Raw genomic sequence first — 21,784 nt, forward strand, 5'->3', positions numbered from 1 at the left:
AATGCTTTTAATTTTCCAGATATCCAAACTTTGAGGCTTTCGCTCTGGATGTCAGACTTGTTTTTAACAACTGTGAAACTTTCAATGAAGATGACTCTGAGATAGGCAGGGCGGGACACAAAATGCGGACACATTTTGAAAAAAGATGGACAGAAATTTTTAGCATGAGCTGAAATTCCTTAACACTCCTCCATCCTTGTCATTTGGATTACAAGACCAGCAATGTGAATGATCTCTACACAAAATAAAATCCGAATAGTCTCTTGCAGATCGTGAGTGGCACGTTACAAATCACTCCAGTTACAACTACGGTTCTTAGTTCAATTATTTGTACTTTTCTTTTTTTGGCCTGTGCATTTTACCAACTTCAGCCTCATACTAGCAAGGACATACGTCCGGAAAAAAAAAAAAAAATCGTGAAGAAAAAAAAAATATATACGAAAGGCGTCCTAGTGCAATAGCTAAAAAAAAAAAATATTGAAACGCACTGATTCTTCAACCACCAGAGCTGTACCAGGGAAAACAGTTACCCATTATCTTTTCGATAAATATCTATTTTTTATTGATTTAATGTTATTTTGTTTATTTTTATATTACTTTGTAGCTCATTGTTAGTGAATGTATTTAATTTTATGGATTATTTATGAAATAAATGGCAGAAAGAATCTTCGTTTTCTGTGAAAAGGAAGAATAAGGAATATTGCTTTAAATCTTGAAAATACAGTGAGAATGTTAAAGAAAAAAAACACTAAAGAAAAAAAAAAAACAAGCCAAGTAAAACTGTTTACACAGCTGTGCTAAAAATGGCATCAACACTTTACTGTAAAGTAGTACATTTATATAAGTATACATTGCTGCATCATTCATGTAGTCAAATTGTATTTCAAGATGGTGAAAAAAAAAAACACAGATCTGTATATACTGTTGACAATTGTTTATATTAAGTCTTGTTTAATATGTATGATGTGTACATATTGTTTGCAGGCATTGATTATGATGTCTGTTTTAGAAGGACTGTAGCATTTTATTTTAACCAGGTAATAATAACCTATAGCTTGTACAGAATCCTCTACCAACACTGTGGAGTCTCCCTTATATTGGTAGTGCCTGCCTTTAAAACAGGGTGTAGGGGATATTTTGTTTCTGTTTTTTTCTTATTATTTTTTATTTTATTTTTTATATTATTTTATTATTTTCATTTTTTCTAATTTTGTTACATGATTTACCGCCAAGTAGGCCTAAAAAAAAAAAAAAAAAAAGAAAAAAAAAAAAAGTATACTCATTTGTATCCATGTGAGACAAAACGTATGACAGATTTCTTAACACACAGTATTTTTTCATAGATACATTTCCCTTCATCTGCCTTGCCACAAAAACAGTAATAATATTATAAAAAATAATAAAAAATAAAAGGCATTTGTAACCACTGTGTTTTATCTACTGTGTGGTATCAGTGGCCTGTTGGAGGCAAAAAAAAAAAAAGATCAGACATTTTTTGTACCAATTGTACTTGAAGTTGTTTTATTTAAATGAAAATGTTGTGAAAAGGGTAGTTTTTTCACTAGTTTGTGTGGCACGGATACAATAAAAGACTGTTTTGCAATACATGGATTGTGTTTGTATGTGTGCGTCTGTTAATTCACAACAGCATTGATTGAAGAAATTCTTATTGTTAAACCGCCATTTATTTATTATCAACACTCAAACGTACAATCCAGACAAAAAAAAAATACTTTTGGGAGTATATTATCATTTGCAACACATCAGTACAGTAAGTGCTGGACTGCAGATTTTATTTTCAGAAAGCCAGCGTGACAAAGACTTCAAGTAACTGTTGCATTCCAAAAAAATCTAAATTGTAGCTCATGCAATAAAAAACACTTAAATACTTACCTCTCCAGCAGACGGCAAATCCAAAGTCTGTTGTCTTAAAGTAGCACAGTCTCCAGCATTTGAAAAGTACACCCCCTGCTGCACACTTGGTTCCTTCCAAACTATATCAGTACAAGACTCAGTAATGATCTAGGGCAGGCATGTCCAACTTGCGGCCCGGAACTGCAGGCAATGCGGCCCACTGCCCCCTGACAATTTTTTTTATTTTTTTGCTGGGGAGGAAGGAAGTTGAGTCAGGGGCACGGCCACGGCGGCTTCCAACTAACTGTAGGCAGAGGCTACCTCCTAGGGGATCATCCACTAGTTGTGTTAAATTAGTGCTGGGGGTGGGCGTGGCAGCTGCGGAAGGGCGCAGCGGCGTTTTATTACTTATATACCTTAACTATAGTATATATTTTATATGCGGCCCGAGAACATTTCTCTACACTCAATGTGGCCCAGAGAAGCCAAAAGGTTGGACACCCATGATCTAGAGGCTGGTAGTAGAAACCATTGAAAACAGCAGAGGACACATGCATTCAGGATAAATGACTGGGCAGAAAGCCCCATATACAGTATTTGCTGCTGATCAGTAAAATAATTTAGCTTTCTAGCTTTATTATCACTTTAAATAGTTTGTTTGGGCTAACCTCACAAAATAACTTTTTCTGTTATAGATTGATATGGCCATTGTCTGTGTTGTAATGAATTGTAGTAGCATTAGCTACATATAGTAAACCTGCAAAAAGAAAACCCCCTAATTGATGGGACTTTAAGGGTAACCATGAAAAAATCTTTATATATATAATTTTTTGTAAAACTGAATCCATTTTCCCTGAGGAGAAACCCTCCAGAAAGGGTCTATAACTCTCCATCTCGTTTAGGCCAGGGGGGGGCATTTCGCGCTGGAGTAGCTGCTTGTTCCAATCACCCCCCCCTGGCCGGAACATGAACCCGTTCCAGAGCACAGAAGGTCACCCTGGGAGTTCTATATTTATGGGCGATGGCCATATGTCTGCCCAAAGGCAGATAGAGATCCCCAATATTTAGACTTTGCATGTGCTTGTTAATGCATTTGCCCAGTTCTTGTTTAGTTTTGCCGATATAGAATGCCTTGCACTCACAGCGCATTAAATAAACAACCCCCTTGGTTTTGCAATTCACTAAATGTTTTGGGTGAAATGTTTCACCATTGGGTAATGTAGTTGTTTTGCACTTTACTATTACCTTACATTGATCACATTTGCCGCAGGGGAAGGTGCCCCTTTCACGGCATGGGTCTTCTCTGTTGGCACCCCTATATTCACTCTGTACCAAATTATCCTTCATAGAGGTCGCTCTACGATAGGGAATGGCTGGGGAAGGTGTTATGATCTGTTTGAGGATAGAATCCTCTTTGAGTATTTCCCAATGTTTTTTTAGGATTTTGAAAATACTTTCATGTTCCGTAGAATAGTTCAGGGTGAGTCTAGGAGGGTTTTTAGATGGTAGTTCCTCCTGTTTCTGGGTTTTAAAGAGTAGATCCTGTCTTTTCAAGGCTCTCACTCTATTATAGTTTTTTCTAAGACAGGTTTTCGAGTACCCTCTCTCTAGAAGTCTCTCTGTTAGTTCCTTTGCTTTAATTATGAAATCACTTTCTAAGGAACAATTTATTTTTATCCTTAGATATTGGGAATAGGGGATGGATCTTTTGAGGGGTTCTGGGTGGAAACTTCCTGCATGAAGCAGGGTGTTCCCTGCTGTGATTTTTCTAAAAAGAGTCGTTGATAATTGACCGTCGCTATTTTTTGAAATAGTTATATCCAAAAAGTCTACTGAGTTGGTATCATATTTCATTGTAAAAAATAAATTCATGTCATTCTGGTTAAGTTTCTGGAGGCAATCCTCCAAAAGTTCCACCGGGCCGTCCCACACCATGAAGATGTCGTCGATGTACCTCTGCCACATAAGGAAGTGGCAGGAGTACATTGACGAGTCTTCACTGGTGATTATTTTTTGCTCCCACTCCCCCAGGTACAGGTTGGCGTAGGATGGGGCACAACAAGTCCCCATCGCTACTCCCTGCACCTGGAGGTAGTGGGAGCCTTTACAGGAGTGTATGCAGATTCCCTGAGGAAGAATTTTGTACTTGACAGACTTTGAAACGCGTTGAAATCTGTCTGACACCCCTCCAACAGTATTGTGTTTTATATGCACTAATGATTGTATTGTATAAACTGTATGAAAACTAAGTTTATCAATTTACATAGAATTTGGTGTTATGATGACATCTTTATTATCTCCATTCTCACTCTAAATAAAATTCAATTTTACAAAAAATTATATATATAAAGATTTTTTCATGGTTACCCTTAAAGTCCCATCAATTAGGGGGTTTTCTTTTTGGATAAACTTCGGGATTATGGTAACAACCTACCCTCAAGCTATCTACACACATTTGCACATATAGTAAACCTTGTTGTGTTCTGGCAGCAGTATGGGCAATTTCCAGACTCCAGCCAAAATGAAAGCTGTAAACCGGGCCAAATAATTTTTTTTACCATGCAGTGGGGCTGTGCCCGCACTGCAAGTGCCAACTGCTTGTTATATTCTTATGGGAGACAAAAGCAGAGATATACTTACCTGATCCTGTGATCCTCCATGCGCAAGACCGGTCCAGCACCCCCGCTGTCTTTAGAATGGACTGTTCCTGACGTCAGCATGCCCAGAGCATGCTTCATAGACAGTCCACCGCTGGACCATGGGGGAGTGTGGTTTTTCAGAGGATCGAAGGATCAGGTGAGTATAAACTTTGTACTCACCCCTAGAAACAATGAGCAGTGAACCCATGCAGTGCAGGCACAGCCCCACTGCATGGGAATTTTTTTTGTTTTTGTTGGAGATGGGCTTTAAAGCGGAGTTGAACCCTATTTTTGAAATTCGGCCCCCGGCATTGCTGATCACAATGGCATTAATGTTAGGAATGTTTTTTTCAAAGTATACAGAATTACTTGTAGGGTTAATAAAGATCTCCACTTTGTTGTACCTCACCGAGGTGCCCACATTGAGGACGGGAGCTTGCGTAATACAGAGGGTGCAGTGAGTATATAACTGAAATGATTACATATACAGCATATGCCAGACTGCATTAGATACGCTGTGACTATCACAGGGGTGCTTTTGTGAAAAAATAACACTTATTGGAGCTCCACTTGAAAGACAGGTGGGCTTAGTGCTTCACCGCCATTCAGAAGAAGCCTTGTATTTTAAGCAATGTATTCATTGATAAAAATACAAGGTTTCTCCTGAATGGCAACAGATGGGAAGTCACCCATATCACACTGCTGTGGAAAAACATTACCGCACACACCGTGGTCATATCAGCCAGTAATGGAAAACGTTTTTGGGCCAGTTTGGCTCAAACAAACTATTTAAAATGATATTAAAGCTAGAATTCAACTTTAGGCCTAACAGGACTTGCTCAACATAACCGGAAAAAATCTTCAAGCCGATCGTTGAAACTGCATGTGTTATGGATATATAAAGTCACGTATGACGAAACCGGTCGGGCGGTACCGGACGTACGACTGTCACGCAACCTAGACGCTGGCTCTTCCACACACGCGGGATGCCGCGGTTTTGCTCTGTGTCTCTGATGTGCCTTATTGCAAGTTTTCCAATGTAAGTGCAATTTTAATGAATCCTTGAGTTTAACCATAACGGGATTACGCTATGTGTACTTCATTTCTCTTTTGACATCATGTTTGGAGTTGGTACATGGTATAGTGGAATATATCTGGTTTCCCTGGACTATGAAGGATACAACTTATCTGGTTTGACATCTAAAGTGTGTATGGCCATTCCATTAGGTTGGAGGCCTTAATCTCTGGTAAGCTGCCACTTTGACATATACACCACGGGTGTATTCCTATCTCTCCTTGGGATTCAAGCTTTCCGCTCTGACATCACCTTTCTGGGACTTTTTTGATTTGGAGTCATGATTATCAATTTATGGACTTTTTTGGTTCACTCTATCACTAAGTGTTTTTTTATTTAACACCTTACTGTTGATTTTACATTTGTATGGTTCACACTATATGTTTGATAGCGCTGCACTATTTTGTGTCTTATATGTGTTATGGATATCAGCATTTTCCTGTCCACAATAATGTGCATATGTGAAGTATCTCACAAAAGTGAGTACACCCCTCACATTTTAGTAAATATTTTATTATATCTTTTCATGTGACAACACTGAAGAAATTACATTTTGCTACAATGTAAAGTAGTGAGTGTACAGCCCTTTAAAATAACTCAACACACAGCCATTAATGTCTAAACCGCTGGCAACAAAAGTGAGTACACCCCTAAGTTAAAATGTCCAAGTTTGGCCCAACTAGCCATTTTCCCTCCCGGTGTCATGTGATTTGTTAGTGTAACAAAATGAGGTTGAAGGATTGTAAGAGGTGCATGAAAGTCAGCCAGCCCCCAGTCTGATGTACTCACCCTCCAGTCTGTCACCAACCAAATAAAACCTGTCTCTTGGTACAAAGAACAGGGGTTTAGTTGACACACATTTGCAAACGCATGTGAAAGCTGCAGAGCCACTTCACGGCACCCTGTTTAAATCTGCAGTCCTACACTCTTAATTTAGTGTCCTCACACTGGAGGCACATGGCCGCTAATGGGTGGATGGGGAACAGGTGAGAGGGAGACAGCCCAACCTCCCCCAACCCATCCCCATGCACGACTGGCTGTTGTCTCAAAAGCTCAAATAATTAGGTTATAATATAACCATGGTGCAAACTGGAAAAGACCAGCTGAAAAGCATTACACCTCCATCCCCTTGGTGGATGCAGTATATGGATAGGAAGGGATTTTATGTATGGGGCATGGCCTGTAAAGCACACTGCCTTTGAAATCCCTAATTTCCTTTGGGACTTTATATGAGACAAGCAGGTCATGCTATTGGTCTCCATCCCTGTATACGGAAAACACTAGGGTCAAATCAAAACTGCATCCACCAAAAACGCACGAAAATCGCACGGTGGGACTTTAGATGAGGCACCAAGCTGTAAGCAAGGCGTCTCCATCCCTGGTTGCTTTAAACATATTGGACTAGGTGGGACTTTAGATAAGACCCAAGCTGGTGTTGCCCGGCGTCTCCATCCCTGTTTCTCGTTATAGGGATGGAGACGCCGGGCAACACCAGCTTGGGTCTTATCTAAAGTCCCACCTAGTCCAATATGTTTAAAGTGATTTGTTAGTGTTACAAGGTCTCAGGTGTGAACGGGGAGCAGGTGTGTTAAATTTGGTGTTATCGCTCTCACTCTCTCATACTGGCCACTGGAAGTTCAACATGGCACCTCATGGCAAAGAACTCTCTGAGGATCTGAAAAAAAGAATTGTTGCTGTTCATAAATGGCTTAGGCCATAAGAAGATTGCCAAGACCCTGAAACTGAGCTGCAGCATGATGGCAAGGACCATACAACAGTGTAACAGGACCGGTTCCACTCAGAACAGACCTCGCCATGGTCAACCAAAGAAGTTGAGTGCACGTGCTCAGTGTCATATCCAGAGGCTGTCTTTGGGAAATAAATGTATGAGTGCTGCCAGCATTGCTGCGGAGGTTGAAGGGATAGGAGGGTCAGCCTGTCAGTGCTCAGACCATACATCGCACACTGCATCAAATTGGTCTGCATGGCTGTCATCCCAGAAGGAAGCCTCTTCTAAAGATGATGCACAAGAAAGCCCGCAAACAGTTTGCTGAAGACAAGCAGACTAAGGACATGGATTACTAGAACCATGTCCTGTAGTCTCATGAGACCAAGATAAACTTTTTTGGTTCAGATGGTTTCAAGCGTGTTTGGCGGCACCCAGGTGAGGAGTACAAAGACAAGTGTGTGTTGCCTACAGTCAAGCATGATGGTGGGAGGGTCATGGTCTGGGGCTGCATGAGTGCTGCCAGCACTGGGGAGCTACAGTTCATTGAGGGAACCATGAATGCCAACATGTAATGTGACATACTGAAGCAGAGCATGATCCCCTCCCTTCAGAGACTGGGCCGCAGGGCAGTATTCCAACATGATAACGACTCCAAACAAACCTCCAAGATGACCACCACCTTGCTAAAGAATCTGAGGGTAAAGGTAATGGACTGGCCAAGCATGTCTCCAGACCTAAACACTGTTGAGCATCTGTGGGGCATCCTCAAACAGAAGGTGGAAGAGTGCAAGGTCTCTAACATCCACCAGCTTTGTGATGTCATCCTGGAGGAGTGGAAGAGGACTCCAGTGGCAACCTGTAAAGCTCTGGTGAACTTCATGCCCTAGAGGATTAAGGCAGTGCTGGAAAATAATAATGGCCACACAAAATATTGACAGTTTGGGCCCAACTTGGACATTATAACTTAGGGGTGTACTCACTTTTGTTGCCAGCAGTTTAGACATTAATGGCTGTGTGTTGAGTTATTTTGAGGGGACAGCAAATGTACACTGTTATACAAGCTGTACACTCACTACTTTACATTGTAGCAAAGTGTCATTTCCTCAGTGTTGTTACATGAAAAGATATAATAAAATGTTTACAAAACTATGAGGGGTGTACTCACTTTTGTGAGATACTTTATGTGGTCCTAATCTGTGTAGAACATTGTGAATGAGAAAACCAAAGTTGCGTACACATGATTTTGGCTGATAATTGTCTGTGTGTGGGTGTCTGATTTCTTTCTTTCACATGTATTTCACTTTAATATATATTTTATGAAGAAAAACACAATCCATTTCAAGGATAATTGCATTTATCCCCCTGGCCTCCCAAAGCCTCCCCAGCCTTGTCATAAGCATAATATATCAAAGGATTAAAATGCAGAAGTACCTGAAATTGGAAACAGCAACTTGCCCAGAGGTTTAGCCTTGTTTACATATTTTTCCTTTTTATCCTGTGCATATACCATCATTTCGCAGTGCCAAAAACCAGCGCAAAAAAGGTGTACAAAATATAAATTAAATAGATACCAAATATAACACTCATAAATTAGATATTAAAGTGCAACGTGCAGTACATGTGCAATTCATATACAATTAATATTCTGTGCTGTTCCCATTCCAGGGTTAAAAAATGTATATATATTAGGATCAAAAATAGAATATATAAAAATAGAATATATAAAAATATATAGTGCCAGTCCGTAGTGAGTGAGTAGTAAATAGTCCAAATAAATAATGAGAATTCCACAACGGTCCCAACAAAGTGCTTAAGTGCCAACAACACAGTGCAAAAACATGCCTTCAATCCTGTGCTGTGAGTGGTGACAATCCTCCCCCTCCGGAAAGTGCACTTACCAGACTGAGATGACCCCTATGCCATATAGCAAAAAGGGTCAGTAAGGCTTGTGTCCCAACAGGGAACTTGATGAGGATATCCTTGAGGGTAGGGTGCTGTGATTTTCAATAGATCTTAATGCTCCGATATACATAAATGGAGAAAGAGAACCCCACAATAGTGTAACTCTGATAAGACTTTAATGAATACCAAATTAAAAGGTTACACTCACATTTAGTAGTGCAAATACACGCAGATAAAGTGCTTAGGCAAGTCTAATGGTCATCCTAGCCGTGGGATATGCTCGGGATAGCTCCTGGTCCCGGCATGCGTTCCACCGCGCCGGAAGTGACGTGCCGCTGTCTGTAAACCGGAAATTGCGTCGTCGCGTTTCGCCCTCCCCTTCTGGGCGTTATCAAAGACGTATTTGTTAACACAGGGATTAAAAATGTTGCTTTACTTTTTTTTTCAGCCTGTAAACACACCTCTATGTTAGCCTATGTGGCCATGCATACTGTACTGTTCCGTGCCGGAAGTGACGTGCCGCTGTCCGTAAACTGGAAATTGCGTCAACGCGTTTCGCCCTCCTCTTCTGGGCGTTATCAAAGACGTATTTGTTAACACAGGGATTAAAAATGTTGCTTTACTTTTTTTTTCAGCCTGTAAACACACCTCTATGTTAGCCTATGTGGCCATGCATACTGTACGTATTAGGCGTATTAGAAGAGGACCATTTACAGGCTGAAAAAAACAATTCATCCCCACAGTGCTCAGGAGAGGAGCTTTTAGGCATAAAAAACACGGTTTTGGGTGCGCTTTTTTAGCTGCTTTTTCCTGCCAGGAGCAAAGACATTCAGGGGAGGAAACAAAAATGTCCAGTGTGCATGAGGCCTTACAATAAAAGTTCTTTTGGGTTTAAAGCAGAACTATACTAACCCCCCCATCACCAGAATTGTCACATGGTCTTCTTCTGGGTTTGGGATCTTTGGACATCTTGAATGGCCTGGCTGGTATAATAATATAAAACATGTGCAGGAGCACATGTGCGGCATGTAGGTGCGCCCGAGCATGTACACAGAGCTAATTGAGAACAGGCAGGTACATTTCTTTTGTTGCATTAGAGATATTGTATGTTTTATCCACAATTGTCTTATCACAGTTTTCACTCTTGCAGTATATATAGTTCGGCTTTATTAAAGTGGTTGTAAACCCACTTTGGTGACATTTACCTATAGGTAAGCCTATATTAAGGCTTACCTATAGGTGCTGTAAATATCTCCTAAACTTGCCACCCGTGCCGTTCCTTCAGAGCCCTATGCTGTGAACGGCTGCTCCCGGGTGCATGCACGGGAGTGATGTAATCGCGCCTCCAGCCAATCAGATGGCCGGAGGACGCGAACAAGGAAGCAGGGCGGTCGAACATGTTGGCTGCCCTGTCGCTGAGCGAGCGGCACTGCGAGGGCTTCATTCTAAGGTAAGTATTTCATAATGAGCTAGTATGCGTGCATACTAGCTCGTTATGCCTTTGTCTTTACAGGTTTTATTTTTTTTTTTTGGGTTTACTTCCGCTTTAAAATAAAATTAAAGACATAATAGAGTAAGGGAGGGTTATAACTACTCAGTTTTTTTTTTGCCATCAGTGTCTCTTTGGAGAGATTTCCCTTCACTTCCTGTCCCATAGCCAAAGCAGAAAATAAGAGGAAATGGGCGGCACAGTGGTGTAGTGGTTAGCACTTTCCCCTAGCAGCAAGAGGGTCGCTGGTTCAAATCCCAACCACGACACTGGGTTTCCTCCGGGTACTCCGGTTTCCTCCCACACTCCAAAGATATGCTGGTAGGTTAATTGGATCCTGAATAAAATTGGCCCTACTATGTACAGTATGTATGAATGTGAGTTAGGGACCTTAGATTGTAAGCTCCTTGAGGGCAGGGACTGATGTGAATGTACAATGTATATGTAAAGCACTGCGTAAATTGACAGCGCTATATAAGTACCTGAAATAAATAAAAAATAAACGAAATCCATCAAAGTAGAGGGAATTATTTGTTGACATTATTGTCCCCACTGGAAAATTTCCCCTCTATTTCTGTTCTGGTGACATCTCAAAATGTGGGATTTTCTTTCAGTGATAACAATCACAGGGGGAGGGGGGGGGGGGGGTAACACACGTGGGGGCTTTGGGGTTCACACCATAACGTAATAGGCTGCGCACACCTATGGATGAGGTGGTAACGATGGGCGAGAGTGACATCATCGCGGCCCCGCCATTCAAATGGCCGCAGAGTAGGAACCCAGAAGACCAGGTGAAGATGGAGGCGCAGGGGGCAGGGACAGCGCAGTTCTAGCAGGTTGCACCACCATAATGTGCTAGTATGCAGTGCAGTGTGGCAAAATTATTACATAAACATGCAGGGGGGTGTTTAAAAAAAATCAGGAGAGTTTCCCATTGGTGTATGTAGTTTTCCTTCCATCTTTCACTCTGCAGCAATTATGGAACTTCCTCTATCAGTAAAGAGCGGATCAACACAGAGGTAACTAAGCAGGCGATAGCAGTCACATGACAGCTCGGTCACCCCGCCCACCCCCGACTGTCATCACAAGGAAAACAGGTGAGAGCGGCAGAGTGACGTCACCTCCGTCTCTACAGCGATCCGCTCCAGTCCCGCCCCCTGCCGGCCAGGCGCCGTACAGTCAGGTAAGCGCTCTGTTGTGAATCAGGGGTCCGGACTGGCCCACCATGCAGGCAGCGCGGGGGGAGACGAACCCTTCCCGGACTCCATATTAGGAACACACAGCGAGTATATCACGGCGGCGCTGTGCAGCTGCTCGTATTCTTTTCCTGCTTTTGCATAGGCCTTACATGTCGGCAGGAAAAGAAAAAAAAAAACCGAAGTTCCTCTGTGAGCACCCCTCTAATGAGCGTGCAGCTATGAGAATCCGGGGTGAGCATGGTGTCGGGGGTGCTGTGTGTGACTTCCCTTCTCTCCATAGCAGTGAGTGTTATAAAGCCGTCCGCTCCTCTATATACACTTTTCATTCACCACCTGCTGACCAGCCCTTCTCTCACACTTTCTGTTTACAAGTTTAAATCCGTATTTTTTTTTGCTATAATATTACTTCTAACCCGCAAACATTATACATTTTTAGGGAATTAAATGACGTTGTTGCAATTTTTTATGTCACACAATATTTGCTCAGCGGTTTTGCAAACACATTTAAAAAAAAAAAACACACTTTAATTTAAAAACAAAACATAATATATACCCCGATATCAAAATGTGCATACCAAAGTACAAACAAAATCATAATAATATAAATAATATATACCCCGATTAAAAAAAAAAAAAAATGAAAGACAATGTTGCACCCAGTAAATGGATACCTAACATGTCACACGTGTGGAATGGCAACAAACTACGGTACTTAACCATTTAAGCCCCAGAGGATTTTCCTGCTCAAAGACCAGGGCCTATTTTGCGATTCGGCACTGCATGACTTTGACAATTGCGCGGTCGTGCAACGCTGTACCTAAATGAAATGGACGTCCACAAACAGAGCTTTCTTTTGGTGGTATTTGATCACCTGTGCAATTTTTACTTTTTGCGCTATAAACAAAAAAAGAGCGACAATTTTGAAAAAATAACAATATTTTTCACATTTTTTTATATGAATTCCCGCCCCCCCCCCCCCCCCCAAAAAATGTAAAAATCAAAATTTTTTAACATTTTAGGCCAATTTGTTTTCTGCTACATATGTTTGGTAAAAAACAAAAAATCGCAATAAGCGTATTTTGATTGGTTTGCGCAAAAGTTATTGCGTTTACTAACTACGGGAAAGATTTATGTCATTTTTAGTTTTTTTTTTTTTTTTACTAGTAATGGCGGCGATCTGCGATTTTTTGCGGGACTGTGACATTGCGGCGGACAGATCGGACCCTTGACTGACATTTTTGACACTTTTGGGGGTACCAGTGACATTACTACAGTAATCAGTGCTATAAATATGCACTGTTACTGTAATAATGAGACTGGCAGGGAAGGGGTTAACTTTACTGGTGATCAGTGGGTTAAATGTATCCCTAGGGGCGTGATTCTAACTGTGGGGGGGCGTGGCTTGTGATATAACCACAGAGACATACGATCCTACATAGCAGGATCATACAGTCTCTGCAGTTAGATCAGGGAGAATGACAGGTGGCTTTGTTTACATCAGCCGTCTGCCTTTCTCTCTCTCCAGCGGGAGATTGCGAGTGGCCGGCGGACATCGGAGCCGCCGGTCACTCGCGCGGGGATGTAAGTGAACGAGCAGGAGTAGGAGCTCGCTCCCTAGAGGCTCGTAGGCGAGCGACGTAGCCCTACGTCAGTTTGTCTGTACGGGGCTGACTGCCACAGTAAATAGTCGTGCGGCGGTCGGCAAGCGGTTAAAAAAAAAATTAAAGTTGATGTTGCGCCGAGTAAATGGATACCTAACACTTCACACTCATAGAATGGCAACAAACTACGGTACTTAAAAATCTCCATTGGCGATGTTTAAGTGCCTTTACAGGTTGGCTGTTTAGAGATACAGAGGAAGGCTCGCCCTAGAACTATTGCTCTCACTCTAATGTTCGCGGCGATACCTCACATGCGTGGTGCGAATACCGTTTACATATGCAGGCGCAGCTTCTGTATGCGTTCACTTCTGCGGGTAAGCACTGAGGGATGGGGGTGCTTGTAAAAAATTACAGAGTCCTTTCACACGGGCGCACCTTATGTCAATTTTTCATCCTATTTTTTTTGTGGGTGAAAAATGGACATAATGCATGTCAATGGGATTGCGGATGGTCATCCACTGACATCCATGTTGCGTCCTTTCCGATCAGTTCAGTTTTTTGGAACGGAATAAAACCCTATTTTTCTTCTGTTTAAAAAAACGGAACGGACGCAAAAACGGATGTCAGCGGTGTCATCCGCTGACATCCGCAATCCCATTGACATGCATTATCTAAGTTTATCATCCCTAAATGGATGGGATGATAAACGGACATATGGACCGGATGACACTTGTGTCCGTAAAAAAAAAAAGTCCCAGAGCAGATCAAAAAATGGTCCGCCCCGTGTGAAAGGACCCTTAGAGCCGGTTCACACTATTATGACTTGCCAGGCGACTTGGTCAGCCTGGCAAGTCACGCACCGTCGGGTCCATTGAATAGCACAGGACCCGTTCTAATAGGAGCGACACAAGTCGCTCCGACTTAGAAAAAGGGTCCTGTACTACTTCGGGGGGGCCTGAAGGCGACTTGCATTGACTTCAATTATATGAAGTCCGTGCAAGTCGCGCTGCACGTGACTTCACAGGTCGCCCCCGAAGTCGGAGCGACCTAATGTGAACAGGGTCTTACACTGTCCCTTTATTTATTTTAGTATTTTTATTTATTTATTTTTATCACTTTTATTCCTATTACAAGGAATGTAAACATCCCTTGTAATAGGAATAGGGCATGACAGCTCCTCTTTATGGAGAGATCTGGGGTCAAAAAGACTCCAAATCTCTCCATTAGGGCTCATGCACACAGGACATTTAAAAACCGCCAGCGCTGCTGTCTGGAAAAAGCAGCATTAAAAAATGCACTTCTAGCTGTGTTTTTGAAAAGCATTTATATGCGTTTTCCCACATTAGCATTTTTACAGTAAGCACACTCTCTAAAATGTAAAAACGCTAAACGCGGCTAAAAGCTTGTTACAGCATTTAGCCATGTTTAGCGGCGTTTTTTTGGCATTTTGCGTTTTTGCAGCCAAACAGCCGCTGCTCCTGGATGCACTGGCAGTGTTTTTTTTTTTTTGTATCGCCCCCCTAGACGCTTAAGGCCCCTTTCACACGGGCGCACCGCCTGACAGAGTCCGTTCTGCTCAACGGGGGATCGATTCGCTGTGCAGGCGGATGACAGCTCTGTCTCCGTGCTGTGGGCAGAGACGGAGCTGTCAGATCCCCCGCTGTCCTCTATGGGGAGATCGGATGAGAACGGACCACCTGTCTGTTCTCATCCGATCCTCCAGACGGATGGAAAATAGGGTTTTCATCCATTCGGATTTCACGGACAGGATCAGATAGCAGCGAGATGTCTCCGCTGCCTCATAGGGATGCATGGAGCATCCGATCAGGTCCGTCTGAAAAACTGACAGGCGGATCGCATCGCCCGTGTGAAAGGGGTCTAAGACTCCAAACTCTCCTGAAAGTTTATGTGTGTACATGTGTGTACCTAGGCTAACATGAAGGAGAGTTCAGAGGCTGTAAAAAAAAAAATGCCTGACGCTACTAAAAGCAGTGGTAAAAACGCCCTGTGTGCATGAGCTCTTATCTTTAACCACTTCAGCTCCGGAAGGTTTTACCCCCTTAATGACCCGGCCATTGCATTGCTTTAACTAACAATTGCGTGGTCATGCGATGCTGTACCCAAATAAAATGGGTGTCCTTTATTTCTCCCACAAATAGAGCTTTCTTTTGGTGATATTTGATCCCCTCTGCGATTTAAAAAAAAAAAAATATATATATATATATATATATATATTTTTTTTTTTTTTACTTTCTGCTATAAGACACATCCAATAAAACAATTTAAAAAAATCAAATTTCTTTATCAGTTTGGACCAATAAGTATTTTGCTACATATTTTTGATAAAAAAAAATCTCAAAAAGAGTATTTTATTTTTTTAATTGTTATTATTAGTAATGGCGGCGATCAGCAATTTTTAGCGGGACTGCGACATTGCGGCCGACAAAGCTGACACAAACTTTTTGGGGACCAGTGACACCAATACAGTGATCAGTGCTAAAAATGTGCACTGTTACTGTATGTATGTTACTGTACTGTACACTGGCAGGGAAGGGGTTAACATCAGGGGCGATCAAGGGGTTAAGCGTGCTCCTAGGGAGTGCTTTCTAACTGTAGGGAGGAATGGACTGCCTGCAGGAAGAGAAAGATCTGTGTTCCTTGTTAGTAGGAGCACAAGATCTCTCCTTCCTGTCTGACAGAATAACGGTCTGCCTTGTTTACATAGGCAGACCGCCGCTCTGTCATTCTCCTCAACGATCGCGGGTGGCCGACTGCCATCGTGGCTGCCAGATCTGCTGATTGTCTTACGCCGTGTCCAATCACAGCGATAGTGCGGCTCCCAGCGCCCTTTTACAAAACCATGTACAGGTACGTGATTTTACGATTAAGTGCTGCCCTGCCGCAGTAAATGTACGTGGGGCAGTCCTTAAGTGGTTAAAAGCAAAAGATAAAAAATAAATAAAAATAAAAAAAATGTATTTACTTTCAGCCTGGACCAGAATTGACATCATAACGTTGCTCTGGTCCTCCAAGACCATAGGGGCGATCAAAGAGTATCTACTCTTTGATTGCCTCTGGGACTAGCCGCCCGCACGGTCAGATTATTTCTTGGGCAAAGAGGCGGAAACAGTAAGCCCAAGAAACACCGGTGAGCGGTGGTGGAGAGCCCTCCCGCCGACGCTTCAGAAAGCTTTCCAGTGGCTCGAGTCGCTCAGAACAGTATCATGAGAAAGCCAGGTGCCAACTGTAAAAAAAGATGCTGGGGGGGGGGGGGGGGGGGTTATGGCTGATATCTTCAGCCATAATCTCGGTAGACCACTTCAAAGCCGCAATGTATATATACGTATTGTGGTCTTGAAGTGGTTAATGTTTCCTTTGCCATTTTGCATGGCAATTATGGTTATAAGCACCCCAAGCGCAGGTAACAGATGTGTGTTTTGTCACATGCTACAAACGCACAATGAAAGACCGCACCACTCTGTTCCAAAAAAGATTATGGGGCTTCTTTGGTGTGTTTGTCACGTGTAGTGCAGCCTATTCAAGTGAAAGGAGCTGTCCTATGCATGATGACCGGACGCCTTAAAAAAACACAAGGTTCATAAAGACATGGATGAGTGAGTTTGGGGTGGAGGAACTTGACTGGCCTGCACAGAGTCCTGACCTTAACCCAATAGAACACCTTTGGGATGAATTAGAGCAGAGACTGCGTGCCTTCTCATCCAACATCAGTGCCTGATCTCACAAATGCGCTTCTGGAAGAATGGTCAAACATTCCCATAGACACACTCCTAAACCTTGTGGATAGACTTCCCAGAGGAGTTGAAGCTGTTATAGCTGCAAAGGGTGGGCCAACTCAATATTGAACCCTACAAACTAAGACTGGGATGCCATTAAAATTTGTGTGTGTGTAAAGGCGGGCGTCCCAATACTTTTGACAATTTAGTATATATTCATACAGTTATTTATATATGATGATCTTGAAAGTCCCATCCAGATTTGTTTTTTTGTGCTTAGAATTATTTACTGATTACTGATGGGCTCAGACGTGTTCAGATCCAAGCTGCCAATCACTGTGCCAATCATAGGCAGTGAGGCATTTCCCGACTGGCAGTTGCACATATACAGATGATTGGCGGTGTGCAGTGTCGGCTTCCTGGGGGGCGCAATCCGAACACACCCGAGCCCATCACTATTACTGATGTTGGAATTCATTTGGCGGGCGAAATCACTTGGGAGTTATTTTGTATTCCTGTGTCACTCATCGTTGCTCAGGTATGAGTGCTACAATATTGGGGCAATAATGTCACCAAGCATCCCCACCACTTCGTTTACATTCAGCCTTTCTTAGCTGGTAGCTGAATGGTGCCAGGGTTGAGTCATCGGTCGGCAGGAAGCTGGCAGCCGCCGGCGTCCTAGCAACCATGAGCCCAGTGCGGGAAGCTACACATTCATGACCGCTTTCCAGCACTGAGATGCCCAACTCTGAGCACTGGCATCTCTCAGTACGCCAGCTCAGGGCAGGTCATAATTACCGTCAGTTTCTTTATCTGTGATCTGGCAGTCATTTTTTAGATGTCTGTTGGTACCATAGCAACAGGTTGTTAAAGTGGCCCGAAGTAAGAGCTACTTGAATTTATTGTACGTGTCAGTACAGTTGTCGAAACTGACACATATGGTTTCCTGTCAGGTTGCTTCCGCCCTCCCCAGCAATAGCAACCCCCCCCCCCCGTCATGTATCCCAGGCTATGCTTGACCTTCTGCGAACCTGGGACAGACATAGCGGGTGCTGCCAGGTAGAGAGGAAGGAGCGGAGGGGACACAAGTCTTCTCTCCTCCTCGTATTGTTACTGACCTGGAAAAACGACATGATTGACATCACTTCCGGGTCCGTCTGTCCCTGGCTAGCATGGCCCATAAAGAATGTACTGCATTGCATTACATTCAGTGGAGCATAAGGGAGACATGCAGGGTCTTTTAGATCCTGGATGTGTTATTAAAGACAACCTGTCACCAAGAAATCATCACAAATGTAGTCCTCATTTGATGGGAGGGAAAAAAAAAAGTTAAATTGTAAATAATTGAATATACACCCAAGCACATAAAATTCAACCCCAAAACATTTTTGAGGCCCCCACATATATGCATGTACGAACCTAACGCACGCGTTGGGGGTGCCTGTGCATGAAAAGGTTGATTGCGGTTTAACGCAAAAATTATGTTTATAGGGGGCTTTTAAAGTGTCGCCTATGGAAAATTTGGGGTACTGAAGTTTGTTGCCATTTTATGGGCTCACACAAATTTAAAGCCGTAGTAAACCGCTGGAAAAAAACAAAATAAACCTGCAAGACAATAGCATAATGTGCTAGTATGCATCACATACTAGCACAATATGAAATACTTACCTTAGAGCGAAGCCCCCACAATGACACCCAGTCACCGCTGAGGGAGCTGACATGTTCCCTCTGCGTTTCTTCTGGGTTTGCGGGCTCTGGCGCTGTAAGTGGCCGGAGCCGCAATGGCCTTTGGCTCGGTTCACATTTATGCGATGCGGGAAGGCTGCGAATTCGCAGCCTGTTCCCGCATCGCACACGCACCCCCAGCAGTTCACACTGCCATATGCGATACGCTGGGGGTGTCAATGTAATCTTAATGACACCCCCAGTTTGATCGCATATCGCAGTGCGATCGTGCAGTTCGCACAGGAGCGGATCGCACAAGTGTGAACCGCTGTGCGATCCGATCCTGATGCGGCTGCAAAAATGCCTCCTGTGCGTGTTTGCTCCGGATGCGATGTGAATTTAGCCATACAAACTGTATGGCTAAACTCGCACCGCACAGCTGACATTACATGCGAACCCGGCACTCGCAGAAGTGTGAACCGGGGCTCACTCTGTTCCGACAAGGAGCGCTGAAGTTCTGGGAAGATACGCCGGAGCTTCAGAGCGCATGCGCTGCTGGTGTCAGCGGCCTAATGCAGGCTGAATATCTCCTAAACTGTGCAGGTTTAGGAGATATACATTTTACCTACAGGTAAGCCTTAATTTAGACTTACCTGTAGGTAAAAATCACCAAGTGGAGTATACTACCGCTTTAAGATTTGAAATGTTGGGTATCGGTACTTGGGATTACTCGGTACAACTTGGCCTTTTATATTTTACCAAAAATTAGGTAATTTATTGCGTCTGTATGCCATGGTGTATTTTTTATTGAAATTTTGCATTTCATAAACCTTTTGCAGTAATATTGTGTGACATAAAAAATTGGAACTACAACTATTATATTCTCTATGGTGTCTGCTTTCAGAAAATATGTCATGTTTTGGGGGTTTTATGTAAAATTTAGGCCTAAATAGTTTTTTTTTATGCACGTATGCAAAAAATGGCTCTGGCAGCGATACGGTTAAAAAGACCTACCACCATAACCTGTTATAAATGCTTTAGTGAATTTCCAAGTATACGGGTATTTAATATATTTTTTGCATATCATTTACCTGTTAATGTGCCTCTCAAGTGACGCTCTATAGCAGGTTTTGTTCTAAACAGGTTTCCACAGGTGGCCATGACTGTAGTTCAGTGTTTCTCATCTCTGGTCCTCAGGGCACACTAACAGGCCAGGTTTGCAAGAAAACTGAAATACATCACAGGTGATATCATTTGCTGCTCAGTGATTGCAGTATTCTAGTCTGCATCTCCCTGAGGTAATACTTAAAATCTGACCTGTTAGTGTGCCCTGAGGACCGGAGTTGAGAAATACTGCTGTAGTTGAGCCACCAGTGGCTTTAATATGATAAATCAGAGGCACACTGCAGGCTCTTTCACACAGCCATCCTCTGTTCCACCATCAGGTGAGATCCATCAACAGATTTCCTGCTGAATCAGAGCCAAACAGTATGGATGTCACTTTTGTGACATCTATTTCTGTTAAAGTGGAACTAAACCCAATGATTAAATCAATGAGTTTAGTTCCACTTTAACAGAAATAGATATTACAAAAGTGACATCCATACTGTTTGGCTCTGATTAACGGTTTAAAAAAAGTTACATTCCGAGCTTGCCAGAAATTCTAACTGTCACATGCTTGTTTCTCTCAACTGAACTGTCAAACCATCAAATGTCTGGAGTCATAACCGATCACATGTGCAGCACCATGACAGTTGAAGATCCAACAGAAGCTAAGATGGCAGCTTCCTTGGCTGAAATGGATAGGAGGATTTAATTCTGCTTTAAATTTTTTTTCTGCCTGGAATATAACCATTTGCCGACAGCTCTATGGCTGAATTACAGCTACAGTGTGGCCAGACAGTTCTAGAAAGGCCTCATATGCTGACAGCGTGAGGAGAGGAGAGCCGATAACCAGCTTGTGTAAAAGGGACATCTACACTGATAACCAGGGTGCTAATTATCAGTGCAGTCCCAACAGTGCTGCCAATCAGTGCCGCCTATTAGTGCCCATCAGTGCCCCCTATCTGTGGCCATTAGTGCTGTCTCGTCAGCGCCGCCTCATTAGTGGCCATCAGTGCAGCCTCAACAGCGCACATCAGTGAAGGAGAAAAATTTGCTTTTATCGTTCCTTTAGCAAAAAAAAAAAAAAACCCAGTGGTGATAAAAAACCACCAAAAGCTATATTTGTATGAAAAAAATAAAAGCTGAAAATTGGCCTGGGCAGGAAGGGGGTAAAAGTGCCCAGTAGGCAAGTGGTTAACCAACCCAAGTTAGGTCTATTTCCTTAGATCTGTCACATTTAGGTCAGCAAAAATGGAAAAAGATGCAAATCTTTTTTTTTTTTTTTTTGCACGTCCATTTATATCTGCTCATTCGCACGAATGTATATGACCGTGGAGGGCAGTGTTTACCCGCATGCCATTGCTCACAATCTGACATCCATGTGAGTGCAAGTGCTTGTCCCCAAACTCACACAATCTGGGATTGGAAAAACACACTTGCTCCAAAACAGATTAGGAGCAACAGCACTGCTATGTCCTAATTGATACCAGTGGGATGCCTTCACAGGGATGCATGGGACACCTGTACATCCCCATGCGGGTAAACACGGACTTTCATGGGTGTACATTTTCGTACATCCCGTGTGAATGAGGACTTACAAGGAGCCTCTGTTTCGATCCACCTGGAAAAATGACAGGTGAATCTGATTGGAATAGCTGTGCTAAAGGGGCCTACGCCCACCGTTTCACAACTATTTCATTGCATGGCTGGATGTATGCAGTGATTGTACCTCTGTGTGGTGTAGTGTGGAAAATATTCAATTCTAGACACATTGATGTCATACATTGGGCAAA

At 42.8% G+C, this 21,784-nt stretch overlaps 1 protein-coding gene across 19 annotated transcripts in view; it reads left to right on the top strand.

Annotated features, from left to right (window-relative positions):
- Window positions 1-849, top strand: part of BAZ2B (bromodomain adjacent to zinc finger domain 2B) — a 427,534-nt gene extending 426,685 nt beyond the window's left edge. For all 19 annotated transcript variants that reach the window (XM_082260072.1, XM_082260076.1, XM_082260068.1 and 16 more), the window contains one exon: window positions 20-849. In XM_082260072.1, coding sequence (XP_082116198.1) covers window positions 20-173 — 154 coding nt within the window. In that variant the 3' untranslated portion in view covers window positions 174-849. The remainder of the gene's footprint in view (window positions 1-19) is intronic.
- The last annotated feature ends 20,935 nt before the right edge of the window (window positions 850-21,784 follow it).

This window comes from Pelophylax lessonae (genome assembly GCF_965119305.1).
Source record: "Pelophylax lessonae genome assembly, chromosome: 6".
NCBI classification, from domain to species: Eukaryota; Metazoa; Chordata; class Amphibia; order Anura; family Ranidae; genus Pelophylax; species Pelophylax lessonae.